The sequence below is a fragment of the Notothenia rossii genome (genome assembly GCF_949606895.1).
Source record: "Notothenia rossii genome assembly, chromosome: 10".
NCBI lineage: Eukaryota > Metazoa > Chordata > Actinopteri > Perciformes > Nototheniidae > Notothenia > Notothenia rossii.
In genome coordinates, this window is record NC_136908.1 from 16,567,617 (window position 1) to 16,595,222 (window position 27,606).

The 27,606-nt window shown below is 40.6% G+C and overlaps 1 protein-coding gene across 3 annotated transcripts in view; it reads right to left on the reverse strand.

Moving 5' to 3' along the window:
• The window catches only part of trps1 (trichorhinophalangeal syndrome I), a 107,926-nt gene that overhangs the window by 62,123 nt on the left and 18,197 nt on the right, over window positions 1-27,606 (reverse strand). For all 3 annotated transcript variants that reach the window (XM_079655324.1, XM_079655326.1, XM_079655325.1), the window contains exon 2: window positions 26,266-26,734. In XM_079655324.1, the coding sequence (XP_079511450.1) occupies window positions 26,266-26,278 (13 nt within the window). In that variant the 5' untranslated portion in view covers window positions 26,279-26,734. The remainder of the gene's footprint in view (window positions 1-26,265; window positions 26,735-27,606) is intronic.

The window sequence follows — 27,606 nt, forward strand, 5'->3', positions numbered from 1 at the left end:
GCACTCAACATGTCTCTTTCTTTCCTGCATCTCTGCCTTTCATTCATTTTCTGGCTCCCAAAATGTTCATTTTCTCATGTCTCCTGCGTCACCTCCTGTCCTTCATTTTCCCAGCTCGTCTTTATTCTCCTTTTGTCTGATTTCTGTCTCATTTTAAATCCCATTACTCAGATTTTCTCTACATCAACCCTTCACCACCATTATAATCAGTGTAAAATACCTCTTTAAGCAAAAAAAAGCACTTACAAATGCATTTACCTTGCGTTTCAGTCCGTTATTTAAAATTCTCTAGTGCCCTCTTTCGCATGTCAGAATAACTGCGACAATAATTTCATCATTAAAATGTTTCTTTCTGTTGCTGCCATCTCCCCCCTCTGTTGTCCCTCTTCCCCCACTGTCCCTCCCCTCCCTTATAATCACTATACAAAGCCATCAAATAACTAACCATGTGTTTTATGTTAAACCATAATGTTCCTTTTGTTTGAAAAGAGAACAATTGTGGTCGTTCTGTTCACAACAGAGTCATGACAGAGAGATACTGCGCGCGAGTGTGTGTGTGTGTGTGTGTGTGTGTGTGTGTGTGTGTGTGTGTGTGTGTGTGTGTGTGTGTGAGAGAGAGCAAGTATGTTTATTTGTGGTCATTCAGTTCATATTCAGTGGTAATCCCAGTCAACCCATTGACCCATAGGCTGGTGTGTGTTTGTTTGTGTGTGTTTGGTAATAAACACAGTGCAACCCAACACATGCCTGATAGACGCCAACAACTGATCACTTTTAGATCAATACAACATGAGGGGGAAACACGCTGAGTGTGTGTGTGTGTGTGTGTGTGTGTGTGTGTGTGTGTGTGTGTGTGTGTGTGTGTGTGTGTGTAATGCATCTTTGATGATGTGTGTGGAATGAGATAGCATGCGTGCGACCCTGTGACTGCCTCTGTGTGAGTGTGAGAGATAAATGCTTGTTGTCCTTTACTGATAGCAGACTGCAAACAGTCAGAGCACATTGGAATCAAAACACTCACACTTCTAAAGAAAGAGAAGTACAAGGGAATGGAGTTGAAACAGATAATCACATAACCCCAAACAAACACATGGAGATGGACATAAACATATTGAAAGGACCCTGATTTAAAAACCCTGTAATGTAATCCAGTGAATTAGGAAGAAAAAGAGAAAATAACACACAGAGAAAAAGAGCAGTGCTTTCTTTGTTGAATCCAATTTTCTCTACATAGCCTTTATAGTGCTTTACCATTTTCTCTCTTTCCTTCTTTCTCTACCATACAACTATTAAAATAAAGCAATTTATGTCTGAAAGGGCCCACGCCTAGACCAGCCCTGGCACTGTGTGCGCGTGTGTGTGTGTGTGTGTGTGTGTGTGTGTGTGTGTGTGTGTGTGTGTGTGTGTGTGTGTGTGTGTGTGTGTGTGTGTGTGTGTGTGTGTGTGTGTGTGTGTGTGTGTGTGTGTGTGTGTGTGTGTGTGTGTGTGTGTGTGTGTGTGTGTGTGTGTGTGTGTGTGTGTGTGTGTGTGCGTGTGTGAGCAGGGAGTAGAGGAAAATCTCATCTGATGTTCACCACACCCAGTCAGAATTCATCATTCACTCACACACACACACACACAGTGGAAAACTACAGATCGTTGTGGTAAAGCAATGAAGGCGAAACCCCGACCTAAGAAGCCCCGACTGACCTAACTGTGTTTCCATCGGCCCCCTATGATTTCAGTGATGACTCAAAAAGTTTAATCGAAGCGCTAATCAAAACACGATGAACTATTTTAGTTAACAGAACAGGAAGGGAATTAGTAAGAGTGACATTGCCTTCTATCATTTATTGACATTGGCATCACAAGTACATTTGCATATGTCTGCTGCGCTCCAGGATGTCGGCAAGAGGAAGAGGTTTGTGTTAAAAGACTGTGCCATATGTGCCTGTCTCTGGATGTGTGTGTGTGTGTGTGTGTGTGTGTGTGTGTGTGTGTGTGTGTGTGTGTGTGTGTGTGTGTGTGTGTGTGTGTGTGTGTGTGTGTGTGTGTGTGTGTGTGTGTGTGTGTGTCGCAGTACAGCCTTTGTCTGCTTCAGGCTGTATACACAGACTGGAACCATTACTATCAACTACAATTAGGTATAACCCACCACAACATACCACATAACAACTACTGCTACTAGCTACAATTAGACCCTATACACCACAATGGCCTCAACACCACAGAGAGGATAAATGTGACAGTTAATCATTTCCATCAAGTACAATTAGTCCCGATGCAAGTGAGGCTTTTATCTGAAATTGCCAATAATCACCTCAAGACATCCACTGAACGAGTAACTGAGGGGAGTGGGGTGTTTCTGTCAGTCAGATATCTGAACAAGGTATACGGGAACCATTTTGGAGTGTCATCTGTTAAAAGTTTATTTATTGCCGTTTGGTAAATTAGTTGCACTGCAATTAATCCCTCCAACAAGATACGAAAACAACCAAAACTAAAATAAAAACCTCACAGATACTCAGTTTCCATAACTTTTAAAAAATAAGGGAAAAATGTATAATATTAAAAAGCTGTAACAAAAATGTTTTGGACATAATTGTATAATAAATCGATCCAACAAATATGATATAAAAAAATAAATAGTGGGCTTTAATTCTCTATCCAATGAGTAATCACCATAAAGGAAAATTGATGGTAAACATCTACCATCATTTGCCATGCAATAAAAAAGGGTCTTTGTGTTTCATGTAACATTGGAGTTGTGTGAATGTTATGCAATGCTGATACAACCACATGGTGTGTTCAGGATTATCACATAGCACCAGAAGAACACTAACATTAATGTAACTCATGAGAAATCAAAGAAAGCCTTTTTCATTCAGAGCCAAAGTTAGATCTCACTAATGGAAGAAATAGATTACCCGTACATTTCAAATGTCATCATCCAGTGACTCCAAGCTGATTCTCTAAATGCATATTATGAGTCAGTGTAATGGATGGGTTTGATACCCTATCTTCACACAGTCACATATTTCTGCTGCCTTCAGATAGCTCTGCTCTTCCCTTTCCCGTGGGACAGCTATAGTTGGCATCTCCATCTTTCATAAACAAAGGATTAATGTGCAACATATGAAGAAATAAAGCTGAAGGCAAGGTCTCGTTACACAGAGAGATCTCTCTCAAGCTTTTCTTTCTTTTTCTCAATCTGCGTCATTCTGTCTCTTCTTATTATTGTCTCAAATCTTTGTGTCTACATTTCCTGTGTCCTTACTTGTTCTTGTGCTGCCATCTCTGTCCATGTGATTCAATGGTAGTTGATTCAAAAGGTAGATACACTGAGGAGATTGTATGTTTACCAGAGGATAGAAGGGAAAAGGGAGGAAGAAGGTAAGGATTTTTAATCAAAATGAAAAGCAAAGATGGTAAAGGGAAGGAGGACACGAGCTTCAAGAGTAGGAGACAGTAAAGAGAATATTCTTTCTTCATTTAAAAAGAAAAAAAGAGAGATTGTCTGGGGAAAAGGGTAGATAGAAATTGGAACAAAGGATAGAAAAAAGGCAGGAAGCAAAAAGCAGATGAACTCGACATACTAATAAGCATCCCCAAAAGGTACCACTATTATAATATCTACTTTAAAACGTTCCCTAATCTCCAAAGTGAGTAAACGTTACAGCACAATGCTTTTGATATACAGTACATCCTATTCTCATCCTTCAAAGTTACTCCAGAAAAACACATTTGAGCACATTTTGGGAGTATTCTGTCCGTAATATCACGATGGGTTTGTGTGTCAGGTCAGCTGGTTGCATCCGAAACCCACTGTGAAGCTTCCTGGTTCAATGTAACTAATACAATATTTATTTCCAAAAGGTCATCTTTTAATTGAATTTTGTATAAGGTGATAGAAAACGGTGGTGATTAAGAATGTGTGGACATGTGGGGGCGAGCTGTCCGGGCCAAATGGCACACTGAATAAATTACACAGATTCACTATGAGTGAGAAATAATGTCATTATGTGGATTCATATGAGAGCAACCTGACTTAATAACATATTCCTACTTCCTCCTTACCATCGCACTAAAGATAAGGTTGGATATGTGAGCAGAAAGTTAATGATCAAAGAATATGCTCTATAAAAACTGCAAAATTAAAAGAAAATGTCCATCACAACTTAAAAATGTTTAGTTTGCTAACACTTCAGACAATAAAATGCATACATTTCTTGCAGATTAATTTATTTTACAAATAAGTTAAATCGTCAAATAAGGAAGGACATTGCGGAATGTCAATTGTTACACAATATAATAGGTTAAGGTTTTTGTTTGCTGTCCATGCTTAAATATTGTTTTTCTACCTTGAATAAATACCATACTGTAGCTGTCAAATTGCTAAATCACTTCCTGCTGGTATAAAGGGTTTCCCCTGGAGGGACCAGGCAGACACCAGCTGTTGTTGTTATTGTTGTAGCAAATATTAAAGCTTTCATGACTGTTGCATCCCTCCGCTGTCATTTATTCATCTGAAAGCGTCACAGACCTGTAGGACGGCCACTTAAGCACAAAATGGCCGTCACGCTGAAATGGCTTGTAGCTTTAGGGTACGTGTCAGTGAAAGCAGCTGAAGAACATATTAATGAAAGCTCGACATGACCGCTTTAGTTCCAACACAGACAAAGCAGATCAGGCCGTGAAACCGAGCCTATTTAGAGCGGTGGGATAATAATAGAAGTCATCCACAAGTGTTCGCCTCTATGTTATGCTTAGTTCGAGCGTTGGATTGGAGAATTAATCATACACAGGGATATGGCGGCAAAATAGTCTAGCATGTTTTTTAGGGAACAAGTAATAGCTTGGAATTGATTTTGCAGAGGCAGGAGTCTAATTGGAGTTCGGGGAGGGGGGTGAAGAGAGAAACAGAAGGAGGGAGAGAGAGAGCGGAGGACAACATAAAATCAGTGCGAGACAGAGTCCACCTGCCATTTTAAGACTAAAAGCTTTCAGTTGCCTGAGAGGCCCCTAATCAATGCCAGAAGTCTTTTTTTACACACACACACTTCATCTGCTGGGTAGCTGGGGCCGTATTCATTCCTGCCACCGATCAAGCAACACACACACACACACACACACACACACACACACACACACACACACACACACACACACACACACACACACACACACACACACACACACACACACACACACACACACACACACACACACACACACACACACACACACACACACACACACACACACACACACACACACACACACACACACACACACACACACACACACACACACACACACACACACACACACACACACACACACACACACACACACACAATGTGTAGGACTCATTTGTAATGGGGTAACAGCATGCAAAATATGTCATCTTAAATGTCAAACTTAATCAGAGGTTCACATTTCAATACCTCCCTCTGTTTCTCCTCCTCCTCCTCAGTATGTAGTGTTCTCCTCCTCACACACACTAATCGATGTGGTGAACACACCTCCCTCTCTCTGCTCCTCTCCCTATCTGTCCATCTTTCATCTCACCCTCTCAATTAATCTCACACCCACTCCTGTACATGTCCCCCTCCCTCTTCTGTGCTCCAGTCTCTCAATCTCCATTTCTCTACTCCACTCCGGGCTATCCTCACACGAACCTCCATGTGTTTGTAGGAATGTGCATGTGTGTGCGCGTGTAAACTTGTAAATGTTGATAGCAGGGATTTAATTATTCTCCTTGAATGACTTTTTTTCTTTAATATGGAAGTTATTTCATGTGAATGCATGTTGGTGTGAAGACAAAATCCTGCTACTTGTTTCCATGAGTTTTTTTATGGAGACAACATTCAAATAAGACTGTTTCTTCAAATATACTCTGTTTCTGAAAGCTACATCTGTCTTTTCTTTTTTTAACATCTTCAATTTGAGATGCATGCACAACTTTCAAAATCATTATTCTAATAGCTCTTGTTGTAATTCAGTAGAAACAACAATGAGCACAATCATACTGTACCTGCGATTCTAAGACCAACCAAAGTAAAAAAACAACTATTTATGCAATTTTTCTGAGGAGTTCAAATGTATTTGGATGTTAGCTTTAACATATGGCTGTGTCTTTGCTTCGTGTTAAGCAATGTTGATTGAAACGCACATTGTAAAGACTGGAGAAGAAAGAAAATGTGCCTGTTAGCGAAATCTCACAAGTTCTTAAATGAGCCGTGTTGATCAGCAGATCTCTTTTTTCTTTGTCTTTTATAATGTTGTTGCACTTGCAAATTTTGATAGATGCGTGTTGTTCTATAAAGTAAATAAGTAAGCAATATTGTGCTCAATTACCCGCTGTAAAGTGCTCACAGCTACACAACAGAAAACAGAGATCCAGAAACAAACTGTGGAAGGTACAATACCCCCCCAAAAACACTCAGACCCCCCGGGGAAGACTGCATGAATCCTTTATGTATAGAAATACACACTCACAGACTACCTCCCCCCAAAACCCTACCGAACAAACTTTATTAAAAGTCTATTAGAGGAGTCTGACCTCGAATTTTGGACATTGGATTACTGCACCACACAGGGTCTGGGAAGCAGAGGACTGTATTGTGTGTGTGTGTTTGTGCACGTGTGTGTGTGTTTGAGTAATACTCTGTAGGGGGCTGTTTAGCCCTTTGGGAAGTTAAAGGCAGCACTGGTTAAATCTAGTTTCACACAAACATGAACACATAACTGCGAGCTGTCCAGAACAACCATTGTCTTTTGGCTACTGAGCATCTTTGCTATTAGAACGCTGTTGTAGTGAACTGCACTTCTCAAACTACTGTGAAAGGAGAGGGTGTTCCCCACTCCCCCCATGGGAGATTCTCTGTTCACTGGCCAACAACTTGAAACAGCTACATTTCTGCTGTCAAGCTCAATTAACTATTTTACTTTACAACACAGAAAAAAAAAGACAGTGAAACAGAAATGTTAATAGTGACAAAAAAACGACTTTTCCAACTGTGACTTATTCGGCATGAAACAAACTAGCTGTTTTCATCTGCAAAGGCAAACACCATGGGACCCATGCTCTATAAAACTTTATTTTGAAGTGTGTGCTGAGGCCCACAGGTGGGTCAGAGGAGCATAAAAACAGGTTGCTCCGTTTCTCTGAAGGAACCTTTTGGAACTTGTTAGGCTGTCCAAGCTTTCCAATCCAAATCGCTCGAGGTTAGCAGGTTAAAACGAGGTACTTTTTGTTAGCTTGGCCTATACAATACACTGTCTGTGTGTTTGTGGGACTATTACAATGAAATAGCTGCCACCGGGTTGGTGGTTCAGTTCCCAATGGGGCTATAAATGATGCTGAAATAAATCAGTGTTACAACACACACACGTCAAGGCCACTAGCCCAAAGATGATATGCACTTGCAGGTGTATGGCCAACAATGTGTGAGTGTGTTTCTGAAAAGTAATACAGCGAAACAGCAGACACACACAGGCGCAGACTATATATCTCTTCTGCTATTTCAATAATCCGTGACCAGAGAGTTTATAAGACTCAATAGTCTGGCCTCTGGAATGACTGTCTGGATTTTGACCACACACACACACACACACACACACACACACACACACACACACACACACACACACACACACACACACACACACACACACACACACACACACACACACACACACACACACACACACACACACACACACACACACACACACACACACACACACACACACACACACACACACACACACACACACACACACACACACACACACACACCTCCCCTGCTATGGTCCTTAGAGCATAATATGTCTGTGTGTGAATGTGTCTGCAGAGCATACCATGTGTGTGTGGTCACGTCTAAGAAAGATACTTTAAAAATTGATCTCTTTGTCTTTTTCTCTCAGCATCAATGTGATGTCACCTTAACCATTTTTTCAAATTGTGGTCAACAGTTAAATGCCTAAATGTGTTTGTGTGTGTGAAATCACTTTAGCGATACATCTTACAACTGTCTTCGGGAAGTACAGTTTCACACATGTTGAAATATTGAACTGCCAGAGGTGTTTATTATAATTATTGCTAAACTTGCTGCCAAGAAATGGGAGATTGACGATGAGAAAAGAAACTTCTGGATCATACAAAAATATAGTTTGTTTTAAGTTTATCTACCCAGATAAGTGCCACACTTGAAAATGTATTAACAAATCACACAACAAATACACACACAGCCACACACTTATGCAGCAACGAATGATCAGCAACAAAAACCTCTAACTGAATTCTAGTCGTAATTAATGATTAAAACCACTTTAATATGGCCACATTAAAAAATTAGTTCCACCATTTGCATTTCATCATTTACATTATTTAAAAATAATCAAAATTCATTAAACCCTCGTTTAGTTTCTTCCTAGCCTTCCATCTCGTGCACAAACTTATCTCGTGCCCTCATTGGTCATGTGTGTGTTTGTGTGTGTTGGAGGAGGGGCTCTGTAAGGAAGGGGCAGTGTAGTTTCAAATTCTAGCGCACTCGAGCAGGTTTCTCCATTCTTACCTACCCTACCTTTAATCAGCATTGAGGCAAGATTACCACACTGCACAAAAAAATCAAACCCAAAATAACATAAATTTGTCAAATTAGTATGGAAAACCGTGAAAAAGATTCAGTCTTTCAGTGCAGCGGCTACACAGCATCCAGTGTTTTTGTGATGACAAACAGTTTGGGCTTTTTGACCATTAGAGCCAGTGTTTGTTAGGTGTGTCCCTGCAGTGTGCAGCATTAAACGGTTTCTGATAGTTTCACATTAAATCAATGTCCTGAGACGGACTCCTTGCAAACCTTTGTTTTGTAAATCTAAGAAATATCAGGAATTATGTGTTTTTCCTCTGTGTATCTCTACAAATTGTCAGTTTGTTTCCTTTAGTAATAAGGCCATGATTTAACAACCACAGGCAAAGATACAGATTTCAGACCAATAGTGTGTGTGTGTGTGTGTGTGTGTGTGTGTGTGTGTGTGTGTGTGTGTGTGTGTGTGTGTGTGTGTGTGTGTGTGTGTGTGTGTGTGTGTGTGTGTGTGTGTGTGTGTGTGTGTGTGTCCGGATGAACCTGTGGAGTTTGTAAACACTCAGTACAATACAGAATATATGTTCTGTGGTACAAGTTGAAAGTGTTTTGATACAAAAACGGTTCCCAGGCTGGCGATAATGATTGGTTCCTGTGTCTGGGTTGGAGGTGACCCAGTATTAACCAACCCTTTGCTTCTGCGGAAATTAAAAACAACCACGATTGGCTCTCATCAGGTGGTTGACCAAATTGAATTATAGGGACATTTGCATTTTTTATAGCCTTTTTCCACTTTTATAGCTTTTCTCATGAACACCGTTTAAATCTCTTCAGCTCCACCTGGGCCAGGCTGCAACACCAGGTCTCTTTAACCCTTTAGCTACTAGTTTGTTTGTGTGATCGGTCTCCTACTTTTTTCTAAGAAAAGGCAGATGCTTCAGAGTGAAGGATTAAAAAAACATATAAAAGATGAAGGAGGGGGGAACTTTCACACTTGGCAAAGAAAGAGAGGAGCTCATGAAAGAAGATGTTCACACCTGAACACTGCCCCTCCCCTTCTCTGTTGCCCTTCTTTACTGTTTTATTCACTCTTTGCTACCATTTCTCCTACTAGCGTAAAAGCGTGGGAGGAGGTGTGTGTGTGTGGGTGTGTGTGTGTGTAGCGGAGACTTGACAACTTCCTCTCAACTTCCTGTGATCAGAGCTTGGGGGTTGCTGGGGGACAACCAGGAAATTACACACACACACACACACACACACACACACACACACACACACACACACACACACACACACACACACACACACACACACACACACACACACACACACACACACACACACACACACACACACACACACACACACACACACACACACACACACACACACACACACACACACACACACACACACACACACACACACACACACACACACACACACACACACACACACACACACACACACACACACACACACACACACACACACACACACACACACACACACACACACACACACACACACAGAAAGTGGGTCGTACAAATGTTTGGAGGACTAAACAACAAACTTGCCTTTGTAAGTTAGTGAATAGCAATGCATTCAAGGAAAATACATATAAACAGTACGTATGTATATGTGTGTAAAATATATTTACCTTTAAATTGCATTAAATTACAGTACATAAAAGTAATACCCTCTAGCATCTGTATGATGCAATACATTTTACACTTTGTCAACAATGTAGGGTAGTTTACAATTAAACATTATACAGACACTTCTGTGCACAAGACACAAACACACTCCCAATCACACAGAACAACAAAAAAAGAGGAAGGAGGTGGCAGACTACCTCATATTTCACAATACATGCTGAGATTCAATCACTTAAAACACATATGCATTTAGGAACTTGACAATAATAAAGAAAGATGATATTCTTTACTGATTTCTGACACTTAATCACACCCACACTTTTTTATGGCAGCAGATGGCCACACACACACACACACACACACACACACACACACACACACACACACACACACACACACACACACACACACACACACACACACACACACACACACACACACACACACACACACACACACACACACACACACACACACACACACACACACACACACACACACACACACACACACACACACACACACACACACACACACACACACGAAGGGCACTGAGACAGTTTAGAAAGCCTTGAGGCTCAGTCTGAGCTTTCATTTCCTCTATCCCGCATAACAACCAACATATACACACACACACACACTCACACGAGTACACACACAGACAGACAGCGGATGGTTTGGAGACTTTTGGTCTGCCCAGAGGAACTACAGATAGACAACTAGCTCTGAGAGAATTAATACAAAACCCATTCTGAATTCAAACAGGCCTGGCCATTGCAGATGGACTCAACAATAATACATTTGCCTGATTCAAATTAAGTAGATAAAGTACAGAAATAACAAAATAGAAAACAATTCTTCATATTCACACTTATGTCTAAAAGGATAATCCCAGCATTGGAATGATAATCAGGCATCAGCCAATAAAAAGGCAGGATCACAATGTGTTAATTTTTTTTGTAACAGTATAAGCTTTCATATTGAATTTACACAAGTTATATAAGAAACAAACAACAAGCATAGGGTTGAATGATTGGGTAAAGTCTAAAAGGAACTTTTGTGTTTTTAAAAAGTTTCAAGTTTCTGTTTTAATTGCATCACTCTCAAGAACAGATGTAAAAAAAAAAATGCGGAAACTCAAGGAAAATCTATTTGATCCAGTAGGTAATACAGTTATTTTCTTAATGAATTTGCAGCTTTGAGGCCCATAGGTACCGTGATGTAGAAGGTGTTGGAGCCCCTACCCATCTCTGCAGTGTTAAAGCCACACACACATGCTTCTCTCACTCTTCTTCATCTCTTCTCACTCACTCGCAGACAGACAGTGAGCTTTCCTGTGTTAGGGGAAGTTGCAGGTCGTTGCGACATCAATGTTTGAGATAACAGCTCCTTAGCACACACCCCACACCCACCCCCACCACATACACACACTGGATGCAGTTGAAGACTGTATTTGTTATGTTTATTGTAATAGACAGTACGAGTACTTTGGAAATAATTGTTATTGCAAATGTTTCCTGTCTTGTTTAATCAACAGTATATGGATTCTGCTACAGTAGTTAGATTGCACTTGCATGACATTTATATGAAACGTCACACCAAATAAAATACTAAACTGTAGATTGACTCCTTAAATCTGGCTTTTATGGTTTATAAGTGTGATTGTTTGAAAGCATACTCCAAAGAAAGTCTGTTTAGTTTGATGTATCTTGTTTTTGAATGTTAATCTGGCATTCAAGCTGCCAACTAAACATAGTTAACCTGAAATGACTTGGTTACTGCAGCATTCACATCAAACTGCACAGCTGCTTAGTCACAGAAAGAAGGCGACAGAATGCACATCGACCTGATTTGACATAATTCTGCATTCTCAACATGATCAAAGTGAAATCAATCCAGTGATTATCCGTCTCAGGGTGCTCTGGGTGATTTTATGGAGGACAGAGGAGCTGAGGCTTTGTGAGCGAGATGAAGGATGGCGATTATTCAGGGAATCTTGTCTTGACACGGGTCCTCTGACTGAAATATTGACAGATTGTATCGACCCTTAATCGTGGAGCAGACACTGGCATCCCCTCTGCAATGCACTTTAGATAATAACTTGAAAAAAGAGAGCAAACTGAGCTATTTGAAGAGAGTAAACACCTGCTGTGGAAATGTACTTTGACATCAGTCTGGTTTTTACCAGCTTCTGACCTAAGGGCAGACACAGAAATAGACCTGATACGTCTAATACTGCATTTATCTTAATAGAACACCGGTATACTGTGAGCCTTTTTCAATACAAGGTCAAACGAGCCCCTTTGTGTGTCTGTTCCTTTCTTTAATAGTCTCTGCCATTTACTTTAACTCTCAAATGTAGAAATTACGAAAGTAAAATACATATATAGAAACTAGCAGCATACAATGTCAGAGCAATGATTTGGAAAAACATTTGATCTTTTAGAAGATTGTGCAATATGACCAATATTTGCATTTGATTTCCAAAGACATTGGCAGAATTCATGGGAGAACTTTTTTAATAAATATCAAGTATGCTTTGTCTATCAGCTTGCATGGCCTCATGAAAAGGTCACAATCGCAAAAGACAATGCTTAACACTCCCTAGCTTGCCTGTTTTGTCAGAGTGCATCTTATTCTAAGGGAGTGCTGAGGATAATTCATGTGACCTTAAATAGATCAGAACACCTTAAGTAGGTCAAAGATTCACAAGTGTTTCAGGTGTGGATCAGCAATAAGAGCAAAGGCATGTCAAGTTTAGTTCTCACACCCATCTAAGTGCTGGTACACCCTTAAAAATCCACACGCATACGCACATATTCAAGCACGGGCGCGCACAAACCCGCGGAGTTTAAGGCTTTAACTTATCTAGCTGTTACTACACCCTAAATCCTTTCATCTCTTATTTTATACCCAGCCCCGCCTTCTGTCTATCCCTTATTTTCATCTCTTGTTATTCTTCTCTCTAATCTCTATGATCTACGACGCTGATGAATGACAAAAAAAAAAAACTGTATAGTGTGCTGCTGAGACAGTTTAATTTTTACCCCATTCAATTTTTACTGTAATTGACAGCTAAAAGTGTCTTCTGCATGTCAGAAATGTTTGATAGCCCTGGGGCCAAACCACAGAAAGCATATTGTTAAATATCTAAAATAGATAAGCATTAACGGGGAAATTAGCCAGAGGTACAACTGGCTTTTCCCCTCTATCTTCCTTTGGGCTATAATACTTGCCATCAATCATTGCTTGTTGTCTGATCGTTGTATTGTATGTATGCACTGTGCATTGTTGCAATAGCTCTGAAGTTATGCGTTATAAACAAAAAACGATCCTGGCTCTTGTTTATCCTTTGGGGTTAATTGAAACAGAAATGATCAAGGCTATTTCCTATAGAGTTTTCCAACGTCAAACCCTCTCACATCTGAGGTCGAATGCACTGTGGGGGAAATGCCTATCTGACCACAAAATGACAACCAAACCTGTTTAAAACTTTAAATACTGTATAATATAAACGACGGAGAGATGGGAGAGACTAGGAACGCCTCCTTTCATTGTTGGCAAAGTAGTTATTGGTTATCTTTCAACCTGTCAAACCTGCATGTTTATGACTGCACATGTACACAGGCTTAATCCCTACAAAGAACAGTGACTGTGGGAAAGAAAGAAGGGACTCGGAGATAAACGGACCGACTGATAGTAAGAATGAACTTGGAAAGAGATAGTCATATTAACTAAGCTTGATGGGTTATTCTGGTTAATATTTCACAGAAAAATGAACATCTATAAGTCACATCTTGTCGGCTTCTGTCTCTCTGCCAATTAAAATTGACAATGAAAGTGAAATTTGAGAAGGACAGAGAGACACAGAGCGAGGAGGTGGCACAGACAGAGAGAGGGAGAGAAAGAGAGAGAGAGAGGGGAAGGGAGAGATTTAGAAAGACAACCCAAAAGGGAAGAGACAGGAAGAGATGAGAATTCATTGCCTTAAAAGCAGCTCTGAGTCAAACACTGTGATAAGAATCAGACGGCACATGCACGCGTGCACACACGATCCACCAATCCTTGCTTTGAACTTCTTTGGACAGATAAGCAGACAAGAGGTGTTCAATTACCGTTCACTTATGGTGTGTGTGTGTGTGTGTGTGTGTGTGTGTGTGTGTGTGTGTGTGTGTGTGTGTGTGTGTGTGTGTGTGTGTGTGTGTGTGTGTGTGTGTGCTCCAAACGGTGAAGTGTGCAAATCAGAGATCGAGAAACAGTAAGCCAGTGTGGGACAGGAGCAGGAATGAGATTCTTTCCACCTATGTGTCATTTCCTCTCTCTCTCTCTCTCTCTCTCTCTTTTCATGCATTACCCCTCTCTACTCTCGCCCTCATTTTGCTGTAACAAGGCATTCTATCCATATCTCTCCTTCTCCGTGCGCCTACCTTGCTCTATCATGCTGTCATTGGCATATCTCCATGAAGCAATAAATGAAACCTTCCCCAATAAACGAAAACAGATTAATTCTGTCAAACACAGTTAAGAATAAACAGTGTCTTGTGTTTCTTGCCATCTGATAACGTGTCACTGCAGCTGATCAGATGAAAAGCAGTCTGATTTGATAATCTACTCCACATGGAGCCAGTAGGGACTCAGTGACCTTCTCCAAGTCACATCAGAAACTGACGACTATACTGAACCTGGTGCCCTTTTATTAAGGGTAACCACTTCTGTATTCATGGTGTACAACTCTGGATTTTTTTTTTTCTGTCCTGTCCTACAGAGAAAGATGTTGGAGGCATTGGTCCCAGAGGGGTCTTTTTTCATATTGGAAATGTGTCAAGAGTGGATCAAGATAGGGTAGCTATAAGCACATAAGCCAAGGGTAGCAGGGCAGGGTGGCAAAGTGACTAAAAAACCAGGAGGCCCAGTTATCTCCCCTGTGATTGTCAGAATCCCCCCTACTATCGTCCTGGAGCAAGACATCAAATCCCCAGCAGTCCCAGGGGTGCTGCTCTGGTAGCGGAGGATGCCATCTTAAGAGGAATTTCACTACAGGGGTTCAATGGAGAATCACAAAAAGCCTGTAAGCTAGAGTAACCAATGTTCCACACCTCACCACAAAACACTGTGGTGGCAAATTATCTCCCTCCCCCGCCTTTTGTCCATGTGGCACTCTCTTCTCTTACAGCCTTCCTCTTCCTCTCGCCTCCTATCCTATTATGGACATAGCAACAGTTGGGCTGTCAGGACGACTAAAGGTTTGATTCACCGTCCGTCGCCGTCTGAATGCGCTTGTGTGTGTTAGATAGCAGATAAGAGCCATGTATAAACAGCACTTGAAAGCAGAAATGTAAATGTTTAAAAGTCACGGCAGAACACAGACCATATCAAGATACCAGAGAGAGCAGGAGAGAGAGAGAAAGTGAGATTAAAGCAGAGTTCACGCCAGGAGAACTAGCAGGAGACTGCAGTGAGGACTCAAGTCAGACTCCAGTCATCAATAAAGCTTAGAGGAATTTAAGCTAGCTCACAGCTATATGTCCAAAAGCTTTAATCTCTTGCTGGATGTAAGGGAAGTTTAAAAAAGGATGACCAGTTTGATGCATTAGACTTCAGAGCATCAAGTTAAGAGCATAGCAGTATTCACTTGTATTCATGTCATACTCAAAGGGGGACAGTTTTTCAAGTGGTCATACACCAGCAACATGACATTCACTTCCTTTTAAATACAGTGAAGGGTTTTCCCTGTGTTACAGTTGTTATTGCATCATGTAGAGATTGAAAATGGTTTGGCAACGTATCATTTAAAACTGCTTTAAAAATGACATGATAACTGACATACCATCCATTGTATAATGCTGACAGCTTTCATTTACTGGTTTTACTTATTTAAAAAGTGGGTCTTATGAGGGAGTTATACCTCATTCACACCAACGCAACTCCGGTTCAAACTCCGTGCTTTCCAGGTTCAGAATCGGTTCTTCGGTTTAGCTCCGGCTCTTTTCACACCGCCCAGAGTCCGACTGGTGCTGCGTCATTGCGTCATCGTTTGCGTCATGACGTAACCGTTTGCGTGACTGCTTCATAAAGCCAAACCGCGCGGAAACCCCTCACAGCTGACACCGACAACAACAATGGCCGTTTGTGCTCCAGCTTCCTCTGTAACTCTTCAGAAGACCAGATTCCCAGTAGGAGCTGGTCTCTTCAGTCGACCATGCTGCTTGTTAAGTTTCTCCATTGTTGTGTACAAACTGGATAAAACGTCAGCTTTTTGTTGTTGTTCAGGAGTTGATCCCGCCCCTGCCCCCGCATCGACGTAAGCGTGACGTATGCGGTGCTTTTGCTCTAGCCGGAAAAAAAATGTTGGTGCTTGAAACGAACCGGATTCCGGAGCTAAGAGGCTGCTCCACTGCGGTGTGAACAGGAAAACCCGGTGCTTTTCAAGCTCCAGCTCCGAACCGGCCCTGAAACACCGTTGGTGTGAATGAGGTATGTGTGAACTGGTTTTAAAAAGGAACTTTGCTTTTCAAAAAGTTGTTGGACTCAAAGCACTAGCTCTCTCTTCCTTTTTCTGAACCAATCGGCTCTCTATCCTTGGTTGAAAATCAATTGGGGACCATATTTCCTTAGGAAAGCTACATGTTTCTTTTTTAACTTGATTATGTGGCCAAAGGTATTTCAGAATGAAGGTGAAGATGTTCTCTGCATGTTAGAGAGAAAGCCAGCACACAAGCGTTATTTATTAAAATGTCACACTGGAGTTTAATTGGCTTTTTCCCCCTTGCAAATGCGCCTTTAACTTCAGTTCCAACGCTCAAAGTGAACCTATAAGCAAGCTTAATGAATCACATTTGACAGGTTACTTGCGATAATGTCAATGCTTGCAGATTTTGTCTCAACAGTGTGTGTATGAGTGTGCATGCCTTTGAGTGTGTGTACATCCTAACTTGCGTGTTTGTTTGCAGGTGTATGCTTACATCTGTGTACACTGTATACACATGTCAAATGAAGAGTGCAAGTTGCAAGTGTGTGTGTGTGTGTGTGTGTGTGTGTGTGTGTGTGTGTGTGTGTGTGTGTGTGTGTGTAAGCTCGTTAACCTCAGAAGTCATTACCACAGCCCTGAGGTTTACGCCAATTAGACAAAAATAAACGACAAGCGAAAAACACAACAGACGAATTAAAAACAAGAACAGAAAATAAAGTGATTACTGGGGAAAAATAAAGTGATAATTTTCGCCCATTTCAGAACAATACAAAAAGAGAGAATTAAAAGACAAAAGTGGTGAAAAACAACTGCTGGAAAGAAAGAAATGATTGAAGTAAAATTACAAAGTGAACATTGGATTGACTTGCCAATTAGACACACAAGCAATTAGCAAAGAAAGAAAAGAGAAACACACCCTTATCAAAAGAAAACCGTACGTCCATCTGTTCGTCTGTCTTTGACATCACTATTTCAATGTAGTCTCTTTTTACTTTTAACTCCTTTTCTCAGTCTTTTTTTGTTTTTACAGCTTCACCCAGAGCAGACCACTGTACACACACACGAACATACATACATATTCCCATACACACCGACCCCTAAAGGGGCCTTTTTCCACATTGGGCCATATGGTGCAGACAGGCGCACGGAAACAATTCTCTAAGAACAACACACACTCTGCACTTACAAACCTGCCACACACACACACACACACACACACACACACACACACACACACACACACACACACACACACACACACACACACACACACACACACACACACACACACACACACACACACACACACACACACACACACACACACACACACACACACACACACACACACACACACACACACACACACACACACACACACACACACACACACACACACACACACACACACACACACACACACACACACACACACACACACACACACACACACACACACACACACACAGAATGAATTGCGGCCTTGTTCAGTGGGGCACTAATGGCAAGGAACCTGCCATGGAGATTACCACACACACACACATATTCAAACACACATAAACACACAGAGGCCCAGCATTAAGCATTCTAGGGCATTTATCCATTAGAGAGGTTAGCTATTTTCCCCAGTCTAAAAGTAGGTATTCAACTTAATATTCCAACAGAGGTAGTTGTAAATCTGCTCCGTTAAGCAGATGTCTGCGAAAAGTTGGAAGTCTTCAGGACCAGAGATTGGAGCGACCAATTATGCTGGCTAATATAACTGCTAATATTTCACTTTTTTGGCATCAGACATGGGTGCTGTCAAAAAAAAACAATAAAAATAAAGTTAAACGACATGTCTATCAACACCTGCTCTACGTTGGTAAAGTTAAATATACTAAATGTGCCAAGGAGAAAGTACTTACAGTCAGTAGAAGATATATCTCAAACCAGAAGTGATTGGCTATTGCTAAAGGTATGCAGTTTATCAAGAAAAAAACTATTTACTGTACAATTTCAGCATAACTCCCATGGACTGAGAAAGTGTTACGAGATAATTACATTTCTATAATCAAGATAAAACGCTGCGATCCTGGTTCAAAATGTAACACTGACCCTATGCTGCCTGGGCCGAAAAAACATATATAAATAAATACAATAATAATAATATATATAATAATGCAATTGGCTGCCATCATCCTAAAATTCCAACCTTTAACCAACAAAACAACATGTGCATTAAAGCTGTGAAAACAAAACTCATATCATGACAACGGCAGCAGTTGTGAAGCAGATGACATGCCAAACGTAAGTGAATCTGAACTAAACAAAGCACAGATACTTCCTTATTAAGTCTGCCTTGAGATCATCATAACATAAACCTGATAGCGATACATTCAGTCTTGTATCTCTCTCTGTCTCCTACTCCAAGTTCAATACAGTGCTGTCTTACTTAGTATTTGGATCGATATGTACCTGGCTGCCAATGCTTTTGAAATAATGAAAGGTTATATTTGGCTTGAAAGAAAATGATTGTCTAATCTTTCAGTCGTGGCTTTATTCATTTTCTGTGAAAGTAATTATATATATTTCTCTGCCAATCTCCCAACATCCCTTTTTCCTCTTATAGTCAAACATACAGCTGGTCCTCCAATAGACATAGCAATATGGAACGTTTCATGTTTCATTACGGACAATTGGCTCTGAAAGGATTCAAAAGTGTTTGTTATTGCAGTCAAACATCTCCGAGGGAATCAAAGCAGCTGGACTCACGAATGTCCGATTTACCAGGTCGACTTACTCAGCTCTGATTCACTAAGACCCAATAAATGACTTGTGAAAGACTTTACGCAGAGGAAGAGAGCAACATAGAGTCATCTCACTTAAGAGAGAAACTTGCTTTCATAAGAGGAGACAGTGAACTCATAATGTAAAGGTTACAGACCAAATTGGGTTTTTCACAAATTACATTGATTCAATTTTGCAAGTTACTTTTAAGCCAGAGCAAAGTGTAAAAAGAAAGATAGATATGCAAGTATAGCGTTTTTTAAGGATGGCTTACTGCATAGATCAGATCATAAACCTTTTTGAATGCAGTATGTTGTATGAGGTCTAGGTATTTCAACAAAGTGAGTAGTTAACACAACCTCATATTTTTGATCACCTCAGTCAACACCTCTCTTCTTCCTCTTGGCAATGCCCGTTTCTTCCTGCTTATCTTCAAGGACAATTTTGTGCCCACATTGTTCCACACAGCAGCCTTCCGTCTGTGCTGGCATTGGCAGCAGTGAGACACACGCAGCAGTGTTCTGTGAAACTCACTGCAGCATGGTGACTGCCTAGCTTGCATTTGGACTTGGTGGGCACCTGGATCTGAACAAAAACAGCCAGTTGGAACTATCTGTCGGCCCCCTGCTCCTCTGTTTGTGTTGTTCTGGCAGGTTGGGTGCTTCTGCCAGGCAGCCTGGCTGCTTTTAGCTGGTTGTGCTGGCTGCTGGCTGCTAGCTGCTAGCCTGTCAGCTCCCAGCTGCTCCGTCTTTATCGTCCCGGGTAGGTGAACTGGTGCTGCCGAACTGGCTAACCACTATCGGCAGCGTCCTAAGCCTCTGCTTGTCTTTGTTGCATTTCCTCAGCAATGGACTCTGGCAGGCTAAAATCTTCATAGATTCTGACAACATGTTGTAAAATGTAAAAGTAGTCCATAACAGCGACTGTGCATGTATAATTGGAAGAAGGCTGATCAAAGCCAAATAGTTGATGTCATGAATTACAAGTCAATAGTGTGATTTGCTCATTTGATTAAGATAACATTTGCAAGTACTGATGGTAAAGGCATGTCATCCCCAAGACAAACATGGAACATTGTGCTCCTTTAGCAAAAAAAAAAAAAATCACCTTATGAGTTTTTGTTAAACTAGCAGCCACATTTGAGCCGACTTGGCAATAATCTCTGCACCTCAGACGAGGCTGTGTCTGCAGAGTGATTTTTCCTTCCAGACATACCAGGAGCAGCACACAGCTGTATAGCTCACCAGCATATGGATTAAATAAATACAGTCTGCACAAAGCTTGTTAACACTTGTTCACTTGGCTAAAATACACTGTTGTAGCCAAACTGAACAAAAAACACACACCCACAGAGACACACGCAAGCTGCATACACACAAACAAAGAAAAGGAAGCCTCACACAAAAGCAGACATCCTTGAAGAGTAAATCTGTAGGTGAATGGGTGTAGCACAGGTTATGGGAGCAAGTAGTGACACATACACAGGTCTAATTGAGATATAGTCAGCTCCATTCTATTCTAATGGCACGGGAAGCTCATAAACACGCAGACAGACACATGCTTATAGACAGAGGGAGAAAACTGAAGGATTAATAAGTGTGTGTGTCAGTCATTTACAAAAAGATGTATCCGTAACTAGTGTCAAGCAAAGATGTGTTTTCATACTAATATGGCACGAAAGCTTTCTATCAGCAAAACGTAACTTTATTGGAGTCGCTTATACACAGACTCACACACACAGTATTGTAGACATAGACTACACAGAGAGACACACGCACGCACACCCAGGCTTGTAGTATAATTCTGTATGTACCTGGCTCTGTTCTCCCTCTTGCTATGTGGTAATTTGTTAACATAACCTGATTAATGGATTGTAACCCTAACTCTGTGACAAACAGACAGAGAAAAAGACCAAATTGAAGGGGTTCAGAAAAACTAGATTGGGTCCATTGCCACTGGTTTGCCCTGTTACCTTTGTTAATCTGGTTAATGGATTTTCGGCGGAAATGCTGGACAAAGAAGCATCCCTGAAACCTGTGGTGGAAAATTAGTGGCCAACAAATGCCAGTGACTTTTGGCTTTGTAAAGTTGTCCCCACGGACCAATTGAACAGGTCATCAAGATAAAAGAGTGAATTCCAGAGTTCCGAAAACGCATCAATAAAAATTTCTGCTGCTTTAAAAAAGGACGCAGCACTAAGGCTCAATATGGTTTCCCACAGTTTGCCTACAGTGAGCCTTAGTCAGCCATAGCAAAAACTAACATGCAATTAATGTTAGGTTTTAAATCAAATATAACCACTACTTTTTAACACCTATTTTTCTATTTCATTTACAATGGGTCTGGACAGAAATTGTGTGGTATTTACAATTTTCCTTCATTAGTGTGGTGCCCTTAATAAATCTGGCTATACTATATGACAGCTGGAGGCTAATATTGGCTAACAAGCCCCTGCAACATTATACAGACTGAATATAAATCACAGAGCAAATCAGAAGCCAAGTTTGGTGGACTTTGCTGAGTGTCTGCGCATACAGTCCAACACTTAGTTGACTGTTCCATCTAAATATGAAGCAGGCCTGCTCCATATATGGTTGCCAGATTTGACAAAGTTTGCGGCTGTAAACTTGAAGAATGAGCTCCAATTAGTATTACTGTAGAAAGCTTTGGGACATAGGCGCCCCATGGACGTGGACCAAGGTAAAGTCATTCAACATGAATTTGGCATGAGTCTGCTGAGGTAAAGACGTTGTTGGGTGGGGCAAATGTTACTACTAGCATTAACTTCTCAACATTGAGGGACAAGTTTATTAGGGATTTGTTCTACTAAGTACTAACATACGACAACAATTACAAATGTGCCAAACACATAACACCTCTGCAACTGAGGAGTTACCGTGCATCTCACATAGCTGCAATGTCACTGGTTTGAAATAAGCCAATTGACCTTTTTTGCATGTTATACAACATTTGAATCATTTCAAGTCTGACGCTACACTTTCATCTTTCCACTAAAGCTGAGGGCCAAAACACATTAAGTGAGGAACATGACGCACTGCTGCTGTTTGTTGTTAAAGGTCAACAACTCTTTCTTTGGCTGCTGAAAGCATGGGAACTCTGTTGGGTGTAAAACAAATGGATGATTTGGAAGGTGGTTGCTCATATACCTGCTTGAGAAAACTGAAAGAGTAACTACACGACAATGTCTGCTGTCTCAATGTCATACTTTCACTTTTTTGGCACCTCACAGAAAACAATACAGAGCCACAAACACACACCAGTCACTCTGATCTTTGATTGATTCTATGCCCTTTAAACAAGTGGATCATTAACAAACCAGCAAATTAAGTCATTAATTGCCATGACAGCTTACGACACCTCCTTTATTAATCTTTGTCGGTCTAATTAATAAGCCTTAATTGGAATTAATTAGACTAAATCGTTGTTTTGGATTTGGGAAACAAAGAGAAGAAACCTGCTGTGTGTGTGTGTGTGTGTGTGTGTGTGTGTGTGTGTGTGTGTGTGTGTGTGTGTGTGTGTGTGTGTGTGTGTGTGTGTGTGTGTGTGTGTCTGTGCGCTAATAGCGGTACATCCTGTTGTAAATTTGTAAGTAAGATGAGCTCAGTCATTAGACACACAATATGAAACCATTTGCACAAAATCGGTCAACAGGTTGTTCATACATACTCTTACATACACTGAACGCAAAATGACACATTTTCCACTGAATCATGTTTAACTGTGAGTGACGTAACTGTGTGACAGGAAGATCCAGCGCAACACTGGAAGAAAGACATTGAGAAGAATAAAGAAAGAAAACACAACATCTACTAACAGAAAAGAAAGAAGAGCACATATGGATTCACTTTCTCAGAGGAGCTAAACTCATTTGTGGGGCACTAGATCACATCACATCTAAACTCCGGATTGTTTGAGTAATGTGTGTGTGTGTTTGTGTTGTGGAGCATTTGAGTTAAACTTGCTCGTGGGCCTGACTGAATTGTCTCTACTCAACATTCCTCAGTTTTCAAATACTCTGAAAGAAAGTCTGCCCTTGTACTAGCACATCAAAGACTACGTAGAACCACAACACACACATATACATACAAGCCTGCATTCACACACATGTGTATATACACAGCTGAAGGCATGCAAACATGGGACACACATGCATAGACACAGTTGGACACACACACACACACACACACAGACCACAGCTAAAAGAATCAAGCAGCTCAAAGCAATCCGCCCTGCCGAACAGCATCACCAAGCAAAGCCACCACACCACATAATGAAAAACATACATAAACACACACACATACAAACACACACATATATTCCCGCACTCATATTCACAACATACGCTGGACCATATACTCAAGCTTGCACTAATTTGTAAAGAAAAACTCGACGATAACAGACATCCAAAAAGACTCAAATAAAGGCAGCTTTGAAGAAACAGACTGTTACCATGGAGTGATCATGATAATGAGCACAAATAAAAGTAAGCAAATGAAGCTTCTTGCAATTAATCTTAAAAGTTTGTTCAATTGACACAAGAAATTCCAACGTATTCCTAATGGCCGAAAAGGTTGTTTTACATATAGAGATAATAATAATTCTCCTCTTCTGCCACCATCCCAAAATTAATTAGTATACATTTCTTTATTTTTTCAAATGCGCTGAAATAAATATATTTTTCTAAACGGCATCCAAACAATCTCCTCCAAGAAACAATACGCCAGTTATTATGCATGATAAGTGGACAGTTTCACAATTTATTTTCGGCAGAAGCAGTTCATAATGAAAAGTGCAGAGGCAGCAAGAACAAAAAGAGTGTGTGTGTGTGTGTGAGAAAAAGAAAGGAAACAGACGGAGAGCACTTCAGTGTGTGTGGTGACACAGGTGCAGGAGGATAACGCAGCAGTTGTGCACATGGACAACTGATGACAGAGGGAAAAAATAGAACCAGTCACAAACAAATTGTGTGTGTGTGTGTGTGTGTGTGTGTGTGTGTGTGTGTGTGTGTGTGTGTGTGTGTGTGTGTGTGTGTGTGTGTGTGTGTGTGTGTGTGTGTGTGTGTGTGTGTGTGTGTGTGTGTGTGTGTGTGTGTGTGTGTGTGTGTGTGTGTGTGTGTGTGTGTGTGTGTGCTGGCGGGTGTGTGTGTGGCTTGAATGCACAACTTTAGTGTATATACCTGATCCAGCAAAAGAGTAAATGACTCCATATACAGGATAGCTTGCATTACGCATACAAATATAGGTAGCTTGTAAGACGTATACAATATTTCCACAGGCACATTGAATATTCACACAGCTATAGTTAGAATGTACTCTACACCACAAACCACAGCAGCTTTGTGCACACACTTACATAATAGCCTCCTCTACTGTATGTATTTGCATTTCCTGTAGCACTTAAAACTGTTTAGAATGCATACAGCAACAGAAACACCGGCCTGTTCACTTCCAACACTTAAGTTGTCGTGAAAAGATTGATTTCTTCTCACTGTTAAAATAAAGCTCTACATTTGATTGCGGGCCACAAAAAGCTTCTAGTTTTACGTCACCATGCTGTAATTGGAGGCTCAAAATCACAATTTCCAATCAGGTAGGTTCACACCTCTGGTATTTATCCACATGACTACCCCTGCAGGTACAATTTAAAGTTTTTTCAAGGGGGAAATAAATATAGTTATGCCAGAGAGGTTCACTTAGCAAGACACGGCTGCTAACAATTACTTACATATTTTTGCTTTATGTGCATGTGATCCTACCCTGCCAATTAAAACAGCTGACCAAGTTGTAGCACTAAACTTTACAGAGTGTAGGGATCTAATGAGCTCTGTCCCTAATGAGGTTTACTGAACCGGGGTGCAGCGAATTAAGCACGATGGACGAGCAGGTAATGTTTGGCTCGGAGTCAATTGCTCCATAATGTCAAAGTCATTCTTCACTGGATAATAATCATGCAAACTGTTTTCCACCCTCACAAGAACAGCAGCTAACACACAGTCACTTCCTCCGACAGTGATGACTAAAAGCAGCTTTTCATAATGCTTGTCACAGAACCGTTGCTCTGCATAAACGCCATTATATCAGCAGTTGTTTAGTCTCAGTAAATTACCCCCCGTACCCATTCTAGCTCAAGGAAATAACGCTGTTCTGCCGAGCAGCACGAGACGGTGGAGTCTTGAACGGAAGAGATGCTTTTATCTCTCATCTCAACAAATGAGGCATGGTGTTTTGTGTTTATTTATTATTTATTCAAAGTCATGACTCACTATAACTAAACAAAAACAAAAAACACTCAACTAAGCACACACTAAAAAAATAAGTAGAAACCAACCACAAACATATCCATATCGTCAAAGAAAACAATAGTAGGTAAAGTTATAATTTATTATTTAATCTACATTAATCAGAAAATAAATTCTAAAAATTAACATTAATGTTTATGCTTGATCATTTTATTGATTTTACAGACATAAATCATTTTTTTAAATAATTACTCGTGACCTACGAATCTAAGAAAAATCTGATAATATAAATGAATGACCATGAATCAAATATATTTTTGATGTAATAACCACCCAAATTACTGAATTTTACTGAAGCATTAATGTGTTGTATAGAAATATACGATGTTAAATGATGCATTATTTTGAATTCAATATACAGTAACTGTATTAATAAATGTTAAATAATAAAGTTCTACAAATGATTTGAGATGGAAAGGAGGATATATCGTAAATAACTGAGTGATTCACACAAACTGGATTTCAATCTTTTTGTCTTACCTCTGCTGATCATCAGGTTATAAAAACATTATGGCGGACTCCTGGCCTTGGCATCAGCTCTGAGGAAGCGGCTCGGTCCGTCCAACAATCCGGCTACTGGCCCTCTGTACTCCACACGATAATAAGAAGCAGAAACCAGGCGGCAGGCCCAACTAATAACCCTCCATCTCTCTATCAGGTCCACCGAACTCCACACAGGTCCGTGAACATCAGAGTAAACACTTTTCAGCTTCTTTGACTTTTGTTTAGGAAGGTCTTACACTCCACGTAGCAGCGGCTACCTTTGCCGCGGGGCTGTGGCTCCTCTTATGCTCAACAGCTGGGCAACACAGCTTTGAGTCTGATCAAGTAGATCCGTTTAGGGAGGACTGTGTAGGTTTTTGCTGTCCGCTCTTTTTTTTTTTTTTTCTTATGGATCTGGTTTGAACCCTCAGTCACGGTTGTCAGAGTCCACCGTCCCCTTCACAACCTGGGGAATGACAGAAAGACAGATAAAGTTAGGAACAAGCACATCGGCACAGTCAACAGAAACATACCTGAGCCAGGCTTCACACATTTTTCTCCATGTTTTACGTGTACGGGAAACAATTTTGTCCACAGTTAAGACATCCAAATTGTACTGACAGATCAAAGGTACACAATGCATAGAAAAATATGTCGTGCCCTGTCGAGACCCCAGCCAGTCAAAGTCTCTAATTGTACCAATTTTGTTTTATCACCATAGCTGACAGCTGACAACGCCCTTCACATGTGAAGATTGCTTAAAGGCCCCGGGATAAAACCAAGCCACTGATTATGTATTGTAAAACTAACAAAACATGTGAGTCATTGACAAGGGAAAGCACAACCGTCCTTTTTCAAATAAGGAAACCTCATTTTCCTTGATTCTTTTCTCTAAAATCTGCAATTAACAAAAGGAATGTGTTCGAAAGCTGCTAACCATCTGTCTTTCTTTTTCTTTTTAAACATGAGAGCAAGGTCACACACAAGGAAGTTCAATTAATATCAAATGCCTCTTTACAGCAAGCCTGTGTCTGCGTGTTAAAGGGTGGGAACATTATAGACTTTTGTTCATTCTAAGAGCAAGTATCTATAAAACAAATACTCTGGTAGTACAAACCATCTCGGTCAGCTAAAAATACTTCAAATGTTGTATTAAGTGCAATGTAAGCAAGTCAATTGTTGACAATAATAATACCACAAGGAATTAATTCACACGAGAAAACAATTAAGAGTCTGTGGTAACAGCAGCAGCATTCATTTTCTATCTTTCTCTGCATTTCGTTAGTAATTATTCATGGTTCTTCAATATTGATTGCCTCATGGATCGGAACAAAGCAG